We start from the raw sequence: 18,311 nt of genomic DNA on the forward strand, positions 1-18,311 counted from the left end.
TAACGTGTTAATTGTTCTTAATCGCGATTAACGCATTTACCGCTAATACAGCATAAACACTGGTGTTGCACACGCCGCAGTGCCAGAGCCCTTCTACCAAATAGAGCCTAAAAGTTAAGCATAAAACAGCATTATGCAGCAGTCCCACAGACATTCTATGGGCGGAGCTGTCTTAACGCGCTAGTTGATTGTTACGCTCTCTCCTATGATAGAGCCGCAGAGGTTGTTATCTCACTAAATAAAATAATCTTTGACAGCGCTTCCCTGTCAGTGATAAAATGATGGAGAAAGCAGCTCTCAACACAGTTTGATGTATAAAACAAGCAGAAATGGGACTTCAAGTCCATCATGTATTTTTAAGCCTTTGTAAGGCATGTTTTAATTACCACAGCAGCACACCAAATCTTAACTATCACCAAAACACAGAATGAGACGTTTTTGTTTGCAACCGCTTTTCATTGTGAGTTTAAAGCGGCGCTGGATGCTGGCATCGCCGTGAATCATGAATGCAGCTTCACGATTGCTGTAACAAAGCGGATAGCCACATTTAATGCCAGTTGCAATGAATATGCAACCTATGTAGGGACTAGTTCTTTAAGTTAGTCAAACTCCCACTTAGACTTTGGGAAACATTTAATGTTACTTGAATTGGTGCTATTTTAGTGCATTGTCTTTATATTGTGGAAGGCTTTGTTTGGAAAATGTTAATAAAGCATTATATTGCTACATATTGTCTTGTTTTCTTTCCTAAGATGGAAATAAATTAACTTTGACAAGAAGTATACAGTATATAGTGTCCAATTTCAGCACTTTCAAAATATTTCAAAATAGCGTGTGTGGTGGCTTCACGCCATCCACCGCGGCAACCACGCTCAACTCACCACGCGCCCCACCAAGAACGAACCACATTATAGCGACCACGAGGAGTTTACCACATGTGACTCTACCCTCCCTAGCAACCGGGCCAATTTGGTTGCTTAGGAGACCTGGCTGGAGTCACTCAGCACGCTTGGACCGAATAATTAAGAAAAGCAGCTAATAAGTGCCCAGCATATAGATGGGAACTCCTTCAATACTGTTTAAAAAGCATCCCAGGGTGATACCTCAAGAAGTTGTTTGAGAAAATGCCAAGAGTACATTTCTGCAAAATCTAGGCAAAGTGTGGCCACTTTGAAGATGCTAAAATATAACATATCTCAAGAGAAATCTCTAAAGTCTTGTCACCGTCTGCTAGAACAGCTTCATACAGTCGTGAACAGAAGATTTAACAGCCCCAGTGGTACAGTCTGAAGCCAGAGGAAACTTTACATGAATTATACTGAACAGATCAGCTGTATCGCACTGTTACAAATTAGAGCAACATTTTATATTAACCCTTTAAGCTCTGAAGGTGTTTTTAAAGATTTCCTGTTTCAGTTGGCATTCCCAAGATTAACGGCTTATAACTCTATAAAAACAAAAAGGCAATTGTTTGCTATAATTTTAAATAAACTTTTCAATTTTTTTTAATGACATACTGAAGATTATGATAAATTATACCACGGGTCTGTTGAATGCTTGATTCTGATTGGTTGACGGACGCTCTAAGATGTACAATTATTTTTCAAGTAGACGCACAGCTATGAAGTAGTTCCAGGTCTTGACAGCATAACGGTTCCATATCACTTCGCCAAATGATTTCAGTTATTTCAAAGAGCCGTACAGGCTACCACAACACAATAACCAACTAAAACAAAGACATTGGTTAAGTACATCGGATAAGAATGACAAACAATGTCTATAATATCCTACATTTATTTCAATTTTGGTTGAAAAACCCGCTTGTACTCCCTCGTCTCCCCCGCACTTACACATGCTTACACACAAAAATTTGGAATAATGTACAGATTTTGCTGTTTCGGAAGGAAATTGGTACTTTAATTCACCAAAGTGGCATTCAACTGATCACAAAGTATAGTCAGGACATTACTGATGTAAAAAACAGCACCATCACTATTTGAAAAAAGTCATTCTAGACAGGCCCCATTTCCAGCAGCCATCACTCCAACACCTTATCCTTGAATAATCATGCTAAATTGCTAATTTGGTTCTAGAAAATCACTTGCCATTATATCATACAGTTGAAAGCTATTTGGTTGCATACAAAGGTGTACACTACAGTCTTCAAAGACAAAGGACAACTGGCTCTAACAAGGACAGAAAGAGATGTGGAAGGCCAGATATACAACTAAACAAGAGGATAAGTACATCAGAGTCTCTAGTTTGAGAAATAGACGCCTCACATGTCCTCAGCTGACAGCTTCATTGAATTCTACCCGCTCAACACCAGTTTCATGTACAACAGTAAAGAGAAGACTCAGGGGTGCAGGCCTTATAATTACAATGAACGATCCTCTCTGCCCATATTTGGATGACTTCCACCTCTGGTTGCAATGACCTGAATCCTAATATGATTGGTTTAGCATAAGCAACACCTGTTTGCATGTAACATGTATATCAAAGACATGTACTTAGCTATTACTTGCTATTTTTTATGTCTGTGAGTAAAACATTTTTTTTATTAAAATTCTTGGTTTAGCAAAATTCCTAAAGTTAAAAAGAAAACTAGAAAGACAGACAGACATACTGAACACCAAGCATACTTACCTGGTTGAACCTTCGCGTGAAAGCAACAACATTAGGAGCCAAAATGTGTTTTTCTTTTTTGTTCCAGCCACAGCTAGCAAGCTCCTGCAGAACAACACAGATAACAACACAATGTGATTAAGACTCTTTAAAAGCGAAAAGCTTTATTTTCACACGGCTCTTAAATATTCCCCTTACAAAAAGTACCATGGTATATTGATCGTATCAAATGGTACCTTTGAACCGTACTCATGTATCATCTTTGACTGACAGTGGGTCTTTAAAAAATGAAGAGTTTTTAAATACGTGGAGCCCCTGTATTTATAAACAAAGTAACCAAACCCCGTTTAAAATGATGATTTCATTCATTCTTTCAGCTTTATATTAAGATCTCAAGTTTTCTCTGTCAATCAATAGTTATCTAGATTGTTTGGATTATTTTTTCAACACTCATCCCCCAAGAGCACTGAGGGACTAGACATGACAGATATCCCGCGAGTTTATTTCATTTGTATAGTGTGCTCGATAGTTCACCTAAACTAATGTGGTCACAATTAGCGACAACTTAAACACTGTCACGAATGATTACTGACACTGAGAGGAAAGAAATAACATGTGATTTTAACAATTTTAGGAACATTTTATGCATTTCTGAGCTTGTTTTGTCCATAAGGTTCTCAGGAGATAACTCTTCTACGGTAATATGATCATGTTTGTCAAAAACAGAGGGCCAAAATCAATACAATAAGACAGAAATGTTGCTTCTTCCACTTTCCAGATACACACACAGTCTTCTCTATTAAACCATCTAATTTTTAAAATGATCGACATGGGATGAAACATTTTCCTGTTTGGCCCATTAGCTTCTTAAGTCGTGATGGCACCGAGAATCACTTGCTTGCAAGTTAAGGAGCTGTCTGAGACATGTAAATGACCAATCAAAGTTAGTTTTGTTATTACCTGTCATCGTGTTACCATAGTAGACAGGTGTGCATTTAAATAGTCCCGTGACAGACGCAAATGTGTGCATGATGTTTCAAGTGCTCGGGTGTTTCATTCTCTCTCTCTCTTCTCAACAGTTCCTTGTAACTGTTAATGATAGAGTAACTTGAAAGTAAAAGCGCTTCATGTGTGCTATAAGTAAATGCCATAGGCTATGCACTGTAATTAGTTGGATTCTGTCTTTTTGTGAAAAAATGTGATTGCTAAAGCGTGCATACCGTCGGTGGTTGCTGGACTGTGGCGTGCACTGTTGTTATTTCCTTCTTCCAAATGTATTATAATTTCTTTTAGCAAACAATAACTCAAAAATGGACCATCTAAAACACACTAGTCAAAGTTTTGTGTGAAATTTTAAAGAAATATGATGCTAAATGAAAGTTAATAAATTGTGTTGCCAATTTTTGTATATATAATTTTCTATTATATTAAATTGTGTATAATCAACATTATAATCGGCCACCCTGATTTCAACATTGTCCATTAAAAACACACATCGGTCGACCTCTAATAATAACATTTAAAAGTGATTTTTTTTTTTTCTGATTAAGATCAAGTTAACCTTGATCAAATATTGAGAATATTTATTCTATACATTTCATTTCATATATTCATTCTAGTTAATATACTGTATATATTATTTATACGTACATGTAAAAATTTATATGTTATTTAGTTTAACGCATAATTTTTACTTAATCGCGATTAACGCATTTACTGTTAATACAGCATAAACACCAGATGGAAGATTGGAAGCTTCACAAAGTGTCCATGCGGAGTCATTACATTGACACACACTTCACAACACACACAGCAGTAATTCAGTGTCAGTAATAAATTGATGGAAGAAGGAGCTCTTAATGCTATTTGTTGTACAAAACAAGCCTAAATAGAACTTATGACAGAAATCAAGTATTTTTCAGCGTATAAGGCACACTTTAATTACCACAGAAGCACATCATGTCTTAACTATCACCAAAACGCAGAATGAGAAGTTTTTGTCTGTTTGCAAGCGCTTTTCACGTGGAGATCAAAGCGCCGTTTGACGCTGGCGTTGACGCTCTGACACGAATCATGTACGCAGCTTCACGATTGCTGTAGCAAACCGGATAGCCACAGTCTACCAGCAAATTAATATTGTGGAGGATGAGAGATTCAGAGATTTAATGTGCATTGCAATAAATATGCAACCTATGTGGGGACTAGTACTTTCAATTAGTCAAACTCCCACTTAAACTTCAGGAAAACTGTATTGTTACTTGAATTGGTGATATTTTAATGCTTTTCTATATTTATACTGTGGAAAACTTTGTTTGGAAAATGTTAATAAAGCATTATGTTGTTACATATTGTTTTGTTTTTCTTCCTAAGATGGAAATAAATGCATTTTGACAGGAAAAAAGTATATTTAGAGTCAAATATTACGCGATTAATCGCGATAAAAAAAAAAATAATCGACTGACAGCACTAATATATGCTATAAATCTTAAGAATTGTTTATAGACTAATACATGATTTTTAATTTATATTATTATTGTATATTATTGAACGTTAATTCATATACTGTATTCTTGATTGTCGAGTTCATGTTGATATTGACTGACCATGTCCCTAGAGAAAATTAAAAAAGTTCTGGTTTTATATAATGCAGAATTACCGGAATCCCAGATAATCCCGGGTGGGGTTGCTGATAATGTTGCATTTAATAAAACCTCTTGAAAAAATTGTAGGAGGCCTAGGCCCTACCAGTGGGTGTCAAAGAGCTTGTGGTCAACAGCTGGAACGAACTCAACCAATTAATAAGAAAACATAGAGTTTAAAGGTCAGATTTTTAACTTTTTTATTCCCAGAATGGCGGGCATTAAAGTGGATGCGTGACACTGTGTGTAGTCCAAAGGGCTCCTCTCTCAACACCTGCTCCTTACATCACCACAGTTGTGGACTTCTGTTTTAAATGCTTTAATGTAATTTATTGCTCGCAAGATGATGCCAGGGATCCATTGGGGGACAACTGGGATTCGTCCTCCACCACCCGTACTGAGGCGAATCACTACGCTTAAAAAGCACATTGGGAATTGGGCATTCCAAATTTAAAAAAAAAAAGAGAGAAGATAATCTTTTCATTCTATTCTTAGGGATTGATCAAGATGTAAAACAAGCCCAATAACTAGACATGAAACACTACTAGGTGAATCTCGCAAAGAAATGCCTAGATGATGTTTCACATTTGTGTAAAAGTATTTTTACATGGCTTGTTGTAATGCATCAGTTTCCTGGTAAAATGACCACTAGAGGCGCTACAACAACAATTACTTTTATTCACTTTCACACAAATCATGAAAAAAACGGCATAAACACTTACTTTTCGCCCTGTTCCTCACTTAATGCTATCTTATGGCATTTTAGTTTTTTCATTACATAACCAATACATTTGCAAGCTATTTTGAGCACATTCAAATTGTGCGGTAGCTCAACTGATAGTGTGTTGCATTTGCGACGCAAAGGATCGGGGTACGAGTCCTGAAGAGCAAGTGAGTCGACACGAGAGCCGAAAGTTTCATAGAAGCACCAATTGCATTTTTCATCTCACATTTGCTTTTATGACACTATCGTTTAGCTTTAGGTTTAAGGTTTAAGGTAGGCAGTTTTGTTGATTTAAATTTCGATAGAGCATTAACCTCAAAAACCTCATCTGTTTGGGAGAAGATTTCACTCGCTTTTAGCACCACATAGTGGACATTTCACCTTAAAACTGCCGCAATACAAGTTATAATTAACATACCATGTCATTTAGCAAAAATGTCGCTACAGTCACGTAATCTTCATGAGATCAGGCAGGTCAACTCACTTGTAGAGGTCAGAGGTTGTGAGACAGTCAGACATTATGTCAACTTCCTTTATTGCAAGGGAATTATCATGGAATTCAGACTCTAAAGTTTATTTTGAGTCAGGGCATGCACACGTACACATTACTTCAGCCAAGACTTAAGTGAACGAGAAGGTAAAGAAAGTGAAAGCAGCCACAGCTGGACATGGTTACTGTTTTTCCTTTGCATCAGCAGGAAGTGCGCTTGTGGCAGGTCAGAGGTCACGTACCTCTGAGGGACGGTGTAAAAAGTGTCAGGAAAGAAATTATGACAGAATTTAAGCGGCCTGCTCTAGGGATGAACTCACGCTGACCGTCAAAAGTGTCTCATGTTAACATTACTAAACACTGTAATCATGATGAATAATGTAATATTTACACAAACACCACAGCAGATCCTGGAATAACATGGAAAAACAGGCTCGAACGATTGCAAAGTTTTTATGATTAACATAAGAAACACAGAGATGATGGATAATGTACACTACCAATCAATATTTGGCAAGCACTTTACTGAATTTATGTTTCTCATGATCTACCTTTTGATTTAAAGGAATCAATTTGATAAATTGTGCATGGGTGTTTCTTCAACTTCAGGCACTTTTAGCACTGTGGATTTCAAGAAAATATACAGATAAATTAAATAACAATTAAAGGTGCACTCAGTCACTTTTTCCCCTCATTAAAAAAAGTTTTCCTCCTAAAGAAATTAATTGTAATTTTTAAACATATACAGTTGTGCTCAAAAGTTTGCATATCCTGGCAGAAATTGTGAAATGTTGCCATTGATTTTGAAAACATGACTGATCATGCAAAAAAACTTATTTAAGGATAGTGATCATATGAAGCCATTTATTATCACATAGTTGTTTGGCTCCTTTTTAAATCATAATGATAACAGAAATCACCCAAATGTCCCTGATCAAAAGTTTACACACCCTTGAATGTTTGGCCAAATTTTCAATGCCAAAATGTCACAATTTCTGCCAGGGTATGCAAACCTTTGAGCACAACTGTATATAAAATCATGAGCACTCACATGAAATTAAAAATCCAGTCATTTCAGTAACCTTATGAAAGCTGTTTTATTGCACATGGAGAGAGTCCCCTCATGGAGGCCGCCATGTTGAGATCACATGACCAGCCGAATACTACTCGCTTAATCTCAGTAACCGTCCTGTTATTGGACACTTTCACTCACTGATTTAAGTAATCATGGCTGACTGTGAATAGAGAATTTCTACGATAGCATCTGAAACTGAAAACTACTGATTTTAAATGATGCTGCATCCAAGCCACTAGGTGTCAGTGCAAGTCCTAGATGATACAAGCAAAACGTTACTGAGTGCACCTTTAAGTAATTTGGCAAAATTACAGCTTAATTAGAAATGACACCAAAAATTTTCAATCGACATTTAACTTTGTTTTCTTCAAACATCTCTCGTCTCATGTTTCATCTCAAGCATGCTCTTCACTGACACTTTTGCTGGCTTAGTTAACAAATAACCTAGGGCTGTCTATCGATTACAGTTTTTTTATTGAATTAATTACATAGTATACCGATTAATTAATCGCATGCATAAAAATTAGCTGAGAAAACCCCTCAAATAACAATAATCAACATATAAAAACATTTTAATTATCAACTTGTTTCTTACATAAACCTTTCGATTCACTTCAGGAGACATTCACTGATTGACTGGAGTCGTGTGGATTACTTTTATGCTGCCTAAATGTGACTTTTGGACCGTCAAAGTGCCGACACCCGTGTACTTCCATTATAAGGACCTGACAGAGCTCTATCTTCTTCTAAAAATCTTCATTTGTGTTCTGCTGAAGAAAGACAGTCATACACATCTGGGATGGCATCAGAGTGAGTGTATAGTGAGAGAATTTTCATTTTTGGGTGAACTATTCCTTTAATATTGATCAAGGCTAAAACAGTAAAATCTTTACATAAAAGGTATTTGAAAAGTACCATAAATAAACGATGAAGGCCTGGTAAAAAGATTCCAATTCAGTTTAAACTGGAGACGGGATATTAAATACCTTGACGCTGAAGAAGCACCCAAGATAGTGTTGATTTAACACATTTTGTTTTTTGTTTTTTTTGGATACAGTATTTACATTGTTCCAGTTGTGATATTTCAAGGTTTAATGTGTGCACAATCATTTTTCAATGTGGAAAATAGCAATAATTAGGTGCGTCTAAACTTTTGCATGGTAGTGAACAATTACAGATTTTATACGAATAAAACGCATTTCTTTGTACAAATGTTTTATTTCTTTTTTCCATATCAGCTATGGTAAACGGGTCATTTGAGATGTTCAGATGCACACCAGAGGCCGATAGGTTTCTCTTCGGTATCTCTGAGCGGTGCATAACAGATGTTTGATAACAGAAGTAGGAAGATATGTGGGAGTAGAAGATATTATCTGACGCTCTAATGGTTGATTCTGCAGACAGTCTGGCTGATTTTGCCTTGACAGTTCAACATGACTTCAACAAAGATAAACCACGGAAACAAGGAGTTTTAGACCAGAAACAAACTCTAAGCAAGTATGCAAATGTAGACGTGCACTGTAGGTGCGCTGCTCCGTTGTGCAATGTGCACTCTTGCATTGCTGTGGCGAAAACAAACCTCAATACTCAAGGGGGCGATAGAGATGCCATCAAGTATGCTATTACACTGGATATGGTATTTCTCAAATAGCTAGCTATAAACATGTCAACTTAGCAAAATTCTCTTTAAAGTTTAAATGGATTTCAAACATGGACACCGGACTAATGAAAACCCGAATCCGTGGCCTGTTGATGGACAGGCTGAATCTTGCACAAGTTGGTTTACACGTTATAATGCTCTGTTATTGAAAAAGAGAAATTAATAAACTTATTTATGTTGAAATATAAACACAGCTGAGGTGATCAGCCTTTTTTTGTGTGTGTGTCTTTTTTTCTTAGGACACCAGATGTAGCTTATTGACCAATCCTAAAAAGACAAATTCATCAAATCCACACAATTGTAATGCCACATATTTTGTGTTTGACACTTTAAGGAAAGACATTTCTCTTGCACATTTTCTTCAAATCAATCTTGCAAAAGACTGAATGTCTGAAAATGTGGTCACAAGCACAAACACACACACACAGCAGAAGATATTACATCATCTAAACGCTCTATTCCAAAAAGAGTTGTCGGAACTTGAGTTATTTGTGCAAAACCAGATCAATGAGCAATAAAATATACACAAAGCTTTACTTAGACTGCAGCCTTTATTGTGGATGATACTACAGGAAAATCAAAGCTCATTAAATTGTTTTAATCTCTATTTATTTGGCTGTCTGATAGACGTGGAACTCAACGTTTAAGTGTCCTCCATGAAAAGTGAAAAACATGCAATCTTAGCGGTATCTGATTCACATGTTAACGTTCTTCTCATGTAACATATCACTTTTGTGTTTTCCCATCTGTGACGAGGAGAAGGGCGTGGCCGGCGCTGAATCAGCTGATCAGCAAGAGAGCGAGATAAAGGGCAGCCGGAGACGCCGGTTCGGGAGAGAGAGAGAGAGAGACACACGCAGCCGCGTATGCATAGGGTGGTGGTGGCGTAGTGGACTAAAGCACTGAACTGGTAAGCAAAAGGTTGTTGGTTCAATCCCCACAGCCACCACCATTGTGTCCTTGAGCAAGGCACTTAACTCCAGGTTGCTCCAGGGGGACTGTCCCTGTATTAAGGGCACTGTAAGTCACTTTGGATAAAAGTGTCTGCCAAATGCATAAATGTAAATATGTGTCTGTGATTGTTTGAGTTTCTCACTAAAACTCTGTTTACTGTTCAGCTGGTTCTCGCCTCTTCCTTGCCCAACCTTTACCTGTTACACCGTCATATTGACCTGTTTCAGTGACGTCACTTTTAGCGCCGCATCCGCCATATTTGTGACCATCAGCGGGAGAAAGTAATGGTGGTGAATGGAAAAACACCCCAAAATGCTTTAGATCCATGCCAAGTCCCAGGAAAAGTGTAAACAGGTCTGAAGACTGCACAAATATTGCCAAATTGGACTTTTGGGGACACTTAAATGTATTTGATCCACAATTCACGTCCATACGCCGGCGAGTCTGATGTGTGACCGGCGAGTACACACGCCTCTCGGTACATCACCGTAAACATCTCATTCAAAAGTTACACATGTTTGTGTTGTTTTCTGCTCTGATTTGGTCACAATATTACAAAACATCTGTGATGATCCCGTCTGTATGAATGTAAGAGCTGCTTTAAATCATGAATAATACAGAAAGCAACCAAGGCAAATTAATGTATAAGACTAATGTGTTTACATTGTAGTCTGAAGGTATGAATAATGTCTGTGCTTCATGATCTTATGATGTGTTGTTTATCGACTAACATTAGCATATATATATTAAATATATACTATGGCATTATTGTGCCGTTTTAATTTATTTCAATGTTGCATTTATGACATAATACCATCGTCCTATGTGCATTTCCAGTTTAATTGTATCTGAATCGATGATGTTATTAATATAATTTACATGTGTACAGATAACTGACATGTCTGAATAAATTAGCATAAACCAACAAGGGTTTTATCCCTGCTCTGCTCCTACATCTGCCGTGTCACTTGAAAGATACTTTATTGAAAGAAAACACAATTTTGGTTTTGGTAATTAAAGAGCATTATCTCTTTTTTTAAGATTTATAAATAGAAACAACAATTTTTCTGGCTTTTCCCGCATCCCACAGCACAGCACAATGGAGGTAAATTGAATTTTGTTCACAAATATGGCGGTGCGGTCATACAGTGACGTCACTTGAAACAGGTCAATACATATCCACTTTGTATTTCTGAATGCATTCTACACACAATGCAACAATAAACAATGGAGCTAATGGCCCCCCATAAGAAAAATGCATTTGTTTGTTTGTTTGTTTTGGTCGCAAATTGTATCAAAATTGAAAAAATCTTTAGCAACGTAATTAGTGTGGAAATTAATAAAAACAGACAGTTGTTTTGATACAAATTCATTTCTATATATACAGTAAAATAAAGCGGAGAGGGGCAAAATTTGTCGACTTATGCAACTACTTTTGAGAAATTTATATAATGCTTATTCAACTTAACCACTTCAGAAAAGGGTGCACCATTGCCTGTTAATTTCATAATGACTTCGTTTACATGGACACCAGAAAGAGGCGTATAGCGAGAAAGCAGCGTTCTGGTTTACATGCATTGTATAAGCGGTGCACTCTTTACTCCCATATGCATGTGGATCGGTCAGTAAGCAGCTTTCTCCACAGCAACGAAATTTCCCTGGTGTAAATAACAAACATGGTATCCGAGGAAGACTATGCTATTATATTCCCTGTTGCTTCACTTTATTTCCAGATATTCCAGAGTTGTTGCTGTGTTTGTTTCCTTAACTTTCTTTCGTGACCTGCAGTGGAATTGCGCTGCAATAGTGGGGTTTCCCTCTTATATAAAACTCTGGGATTCCCCCAGTGTATGAGCACATGTACACAAACATAAGGGACAGTCGATATTTTACATTGGTCTGTATAAATGGGTATAGTTTATAGTGTATGTGCTTTTCCCACTGTACACCCAGAAATGTTTTGTTGACTTGTTGCGCTTCATCCTATGCGTTTGTTATTCGGTCTGGTCCACGCACATGCACACTCTTCAAAAACCTGTTAGACCGCTGCTTATGTGTTTGTATGGCCACATAAGAAATGTTCTCCGTGAGAAACCTGGGTGTGTTAAACCGCTTTCTCTTAATCCACGGAAAGGAAAGGCGTAAGGAAATCGGCGTCTTGTTTACATGACCTTCCAGAACGCCGCTTACTGCAAAAACCCTGGAATAAACCGTTTACTTAACTCTTGCTCGACCTTCGGGACATTTTTTTTCTTTTTCATTTTTGTTTTTCAATCATTTTCTCTGTGTTAATGCCAACGGCATACATTTTGCCAAAGGTTTGTATTTTTGGAGGAATTTTGATATTTCAACCTCAGCTCCTATAATAAATCTATAATACACTGTGTACACAAAATAGTTACACTCAGGACCTTCAGGACAAAAATGTCCCCATTGAAACCCATTAAAACTGCAATATTTGGTGCCATTAAAGCATAAAATCATGAATTCTATGATATTATGCTTTCAGTCCGGAGCCCTGGCTTCAAAATTAATATTTATAATATTTTCCACCAGATGGCACCATTTTTCTCATGTTTAGCCTATGGAGCAAATACATGCTTTTTTCCTATTTTCTGTTTGCTGTATTATAGAGCACTGCAGGCCAATTGAATAAATGATGCAGCTAAAATTGTGTGTGTGTGTTGGTATGGATATCAGAGTGCGTTATGTATGTGTGTATTGAGGAATTTGTGTGTGTGTGTGTGTGTGTGTGTGTATACACACGTTTATACTACATTGTGGGGACCTGAGATCACCTACATTGTGGGGCCCAACCAGCGGTCCCCACGAGGAAAATGGCTTATTAAACATACTAAACTATGCTTTTTTTGAAAATGTAAAAATGCAAAAAGGTTTCTGTGAGGGTTAAATTTAGAGGTAGGGATAGGGGATAGAAATTATTGTTAGAACTGCATAAAATCCATAAAATGCATGGTCGTCTATGCAGAGTCCCCACAATGATATAAAAACAAGTTTTTGTGTGTGTGTGTGTGTGTGTGTGTATGTGTGCATGTGTGTGTGTGTGTGTGTATGTGTGTCTGTGTGTGTAAAAACAACAGTGGCATTATGTAAACAAACTGGCATTTAAAGGGTTAAAATGAATGAATATTTGGTAGTTATGATCAGGACTGATGTTGGTTAAAAATATTAACTCGGAAATAATATTAATATATAATATTATTATGGCAGTTTTTTGACACAGACATTTTTGTCCTCCAAGGACCATTGAGGCACAAGGGTTAAGTTCATGTAAATGTGGCCACTATCTCTAGTATGCACTGATGTATCGGCTGCCGATATTTATTGGCCAATTATTGACCAAATTAAAACCATCTGCATATCAGTAATAATTTAATAATATAATAATTTATAATTAATTAGTAACACACTTTGTAAAAACTTTGTAAATTCAAATGCTCAATCCAGAACTAATAATAGCCACAATATGTAGAAGCACTCCTAAGAACGTGGAATATTGTAATGTGGAAAGAACGCCATAAATGGACGTGGCAGCTGTGAAAGCGGCACTTAACTATAGGCTACATGATGAGGGAAACCATACAAAACGCTTTGAAACCATCAGACTTTGACTTCTGAGATATCAGTGTGATATCCATTAATTCTGCACGATTGATTGAATTAAGATTGAAATCGCAATATGTTTTTGTGCCATTACTAAACCTTAAAAGGCTGCGTTTTAAACTGCAAAAACAGATGTACTAGAACAGGGGTGTCCAAACTATGGCTCGACTGCTCTGATGCGGGCCGTGAGAGATTTTGGAAAGAGAACATAATTTGGCCCGCTATTGAGAAATTACATGTATATGAAATTTGTATTCTGAACACTGGGTGTCGCTATCATGTATAGACACATTTCACAGTGCATTTGTCTCCATTAATGCGTTCTCTATATTTGCTACTAGCTTCATCCATTGGAAGAGTTCAAGAGTTTGGAATCCTCCAGACTTCAATAGATGAAGCGCCAAACAATAAGATGATATAGGACTGGTATCGGGTTAGATACTTTGCTCATGTACTCGATCTCGATAAAATGTCCCGATACAACGTATTGTACAACTGAATAGAGCAGCCGTTGTGCAGCGCGAGCAGCTTCACCAAGTTTAATGAGCACGCACAGTGACGCAGAACACTCTCCTGCAATGTCTTTTGCAGCGGTGGGAACTTTATTAATTGTTGTGAATTGGTTCATTTTGATGTTTCATTCAAACAAGAAAAAATGATTCACGGACTTCTCAGCGCCATTTGAGAGTCATTTGACAGAAGAGAGAGCGCTCAAATCACTTGCGCTTCACTGCTTGTACTGTGCGCTCAGCTCCATTTGTGCATCAAAAAAATGAAAGGGAGTGCCATCATTTTGATCAAATTAAAATTGTATTGGTAACACAAGTACCAACAGAACAGAAACTATGATTGAATTACTACTAAATAAAGAGTCATTTCTTGAATCATGCCATAGCAGGAAAATGTAACATATTCTGATTACTGTTATACGTCACACCCAAAACTGCTTGTGCTTTGCAGTGACACTGAATAGACATCAAAAAATAAAAATGCAAAAGCAAAGGACATTGAAAGTAACAAGTTCTTACCCAGTATAATATTTGTTACATTACTGCATTGTCAGAAATGAACTTTTCCATAAAGAGGCCAATAACTACCCTTTGGATATAATTTTCAGGGGAATTATTATGTTTATGAGGGCATTAAAAAAATTATTAAAACATATTTTATGTGATAGTGTGTAATGCTACTCTTAAAGAAGAATTTTAAGAACTATATCAGCGGGGGCCTGGGTAGCTCAGCAAGTAAAGATGCTGACTACCACACCTGGAGTCGTGAGTTACTAGGTCTCTTAAGCAACCAAATTGGCCCGGTGGGTAGAGTCACATTGGGGTAACCTCCTCGTGGTCACTATAATGTGGTTCTCGCTCTCGGTGGGGCGCATGGTGAGTTGTGCGTGGATGCCGTGGAGAACAGCGTGAAGCTTCCACACGCGCTATGTCTCCACGGTAACGCGCTCAACAAGCCACGTGATAAGATGCGCGGGTTGACGGTCTCAGACATGGAGGCAACTGAGATTCGTCCTCTGCCATCCGGATTGAGGCGAGTCACTACGCCACCACGAGGACTTGGAGCGCATTGGGAATTGGGCATTCCAAAAATAATACAAATCTATGTGCTTTTTTCATTCATTAGAGTGATGGGAGATGAAAAAGCAAGCAAACTAATGCAAGTGGGTCACAGGTGGTCTCATCGCTCAAATGTTATAAGGACACGAGCCAGCAGCATGTTTTCTTACTATTTTACTGTACATTACGGTTGGAAAATAATTTGAAGCCAGTCCTTTCTGTTACTTTCCCATTCAAAGATATCAACTGATACCGAAATGTTATTCTCTTCCCCAAACAGCGTATAAACATTGCTAATGAAACATTGAATACTCTGCCAAAGAGTTTCTTTCTCAGAAACCAAGTCTGCTTTTCAACTTCAACGTAACTGACGGCCTAAACATGCATTTATAAACGCTGTTCCGCAATCAAAACAATAGGGTAAAATTAGCCTCGGGTTCAAGATAGTAGCATAAATAACGTGAAAAAATATAGCAGCTGAAAGTTTGCTTACACTCCCACTAATTGCAATACTTACAACAAAAACACTTCCCCCACGCATGGGACAATGACGTAATCCTGCTTGTTAAGTTTACACGTGCTCATGCAGATAAAACAACTTTAAGTTTGAAACCGTGACTCGATAACTTGACAACAAAGTGTTTCTATTATGCGCATTATATATGAGCCAATCCTGGTGACCTCTTTAAACCATGACTATGAGTAAATTCAGACCCCAAAAGACAATAATAACGAATCATATTCTAATCATGTAAAATGTTTTCTCTAATCAAAGGAATCGTCCTCAGAACATGAAATGTGTCTTACCTCAGGCTGTATGGCTTTAAACACAGGGGCGTCCATCAGGGTAATCTGGCTCTGAAAAACAAAGAAAGAAAATCACAGTGAATGATCTTAGACATGAGATCATTTCCAGCGCTGAGTTATGGTGAACATTTATGAGACAGGACATAATGAGTGAGCACAATCCATCATTGAATTCACAACGGTGAAGGAACTCAGTTCATGCGGGTCCTTTAGAGGCCTGATCATAAGACCTTGATGGAAGTGAATAACTGGCAATTACGCCGCAATCAGGGTTTCTATTGCCAAGCCATTAGGAAACTGCTCTGCTGTAAAACACAACTAGTGTTCTTGTATTCCTATCTGATAGAAGGCTTATGGTAATGTTTTCAATCTGGTTGAGAGTATGATACAGTAATTAATAGGGCTGACAATTTAATGCGTTAATTCAGTGTGATTAATTACATTTTAAAAATGTAAAAAACTGTGTACTGTCACAGGATGGCTGTGAACTGCAGGCCAGTGATTGACTTATGTTCAATAATATGGGAATAAACAATATATTGTACTCTAAAGCTACTTTTTGAATTGTCTTTTCAATGTTTTACTCGTCTGCCACAATAATGTAATGCATTTTAGTTATCTTATTATTAATTATTATTTTTTAAATATAACTATTTATTATAATTTAATCATATGTTGAATTATTGTTATTTGAGGAGTTTTCTCAGCAAATATTTATTTATGTGATTAATTGCATTTAACTGCGATCATTAATCGGCATAACATTTAATTAATTAATTTTTAAAAAGTAATCGATTGACAGCCCTAGTTACTAAGTCAGGCTATTAACCCCTTAAACTCTGGTGCATTTTTGGGCTGCCGCCTGCCCACCATTCATACTGTGGAATAACTGCAAAAAAAGTGGTCTTTTTTTTTTTTTTTTTTTTTTTTTTTTAGAAATTCCCCCAGGATCTGTGCACTCTACCTCGTTTTGAAAAGTCTCATTTCATTCCACTAGATGGCAGCAAGCAATAGAAAAAAAAAATTTCTCTATCACCTTCCATCACAACATACAGATTTGAAATGTAGGTGGCGCTCAAACACATTTTAGCCCTCACAGATGTGCTCGTCCATAGACATTCAGTCTAATTATCAGTTCATGCACCACCCTTATTTTTTCATCGAATATCTCGGCCTCTGAGTGGACTAGAAGCTCAATCTAGGTGTCATTGGAAAGCTGAGAGCCTCCCCTTTGCTGATGATGTATAACATTTTATCATCAATAGTCACAAACGTAATTGTTTAGCATGCTTTTCCTGCTGGACTGCATATTTTGTTCTGGACATCTAAGATATAACATTGGATTATTCACACAAGCAAGCTCACAGACAAGTAAAAAAAAGGCTATTTTTTTAGGAAACTGCCTAAGGTAAAAGCAGATATAAAGTTTTTAGCTATTTGAGTCTTACAGCAGCAATGATCGGTGCACAAAAGAGACGTTTGTATTTTTATTTCGAACTGTGTTATTAGGGCAACAAAATAAACTCTTCAGTCGCATTTCTGAGAATGAGAGCTTTCATTTCATATATGACTTGTCCATTTAGGTGCTATGTGAAGGACTTTTATCTTCATATAAATATTTCTACCCTATTACCTCTAGGGGGCGCTAATTTTCAATGCAAATGATTTGAGTCCTTATTTTTTTATTTTAAGTCACATAAATGAAGTGATGATTATCTCTGAACAGTTCAGATTCTAAGCTTTCAAATGATACCTCATATGCCTTACTTACATATACGGAAAATTTAACGTTTTAAGCGTAAACTTTTATCGCAATATAGCGCCCCCCTTTTGGAGCCACCGGCAGGCCCAACACAGTTTGAGGGCTTTTAATCACACCAGACCATTAGCTCTGTTCCAGAAACTAGCAAACGCCCTACTTACCAGCATTTTAAAGTATCACAGGCAGTTCCAATACATGTTTTTGGCCAAATTCTTAAGCAGTATGTACAAAAAGTGACTATCTTGAAATTTTTGGTGGTTAATGATATATATCACGATATACATATTTTCGTTGAAAGTGATTCAAAAACTTGTGAAAAATGATAAAAGTACCTTTTTTATTTAAAACGATAAAAAATTAATAGTGGACCTGTCTTGTGCAAT

At 37.1% G+C, this 18,311-nt stretch overlaps 1 protein-coding gene across 1 annotated transcript in view; it reads right to left on the reverse strand.

The window, feature by feature from the left end:
* Positions 1 to 18,311, reverse strand: part of LOC127423400 (ras-specific guanine nucleotide-releasing factor RalGPS1-like) — a 210,470-nt gene that overhangs the window by 150,187 nt on the left and 41,972 nt on the right. The window contains exons 4-5 of the mRNA XM_051667664.1: positions 16,167 to 16,217; positions 2,647 to 2,730 (exon numbers count right to left, since the gene is read on the reverse strand). Of these exons, the coding sequence (XP_051523624.1) occupies positions 2,647 to 2,730; positions 16,167 to 16,217 (135 nt within the window). The remainder of the gene's footprint in view (positions 1 to 2,646; positions 2,731 to 16,166; positions 16,218 to 18,311) is intronic.

This window comes from Myxocyprinus asiaticus, chromosome 3, assembly GCF_019703515.2.
Source record: "Myxocyprinus asiaticus isolate MX2 ecotype Aquarium Trade chromosome 3, UBuf_Myxa_2, whole genome shotgun sequence".
In the NCBI taxonomy this organism is placed as follows: Eukaryota; Metazoa; Chordata; class Actinopteri; order Cypriniformes; family Catostomidae; genus Myxocyprinus; species Myxocyprinus asiaticus.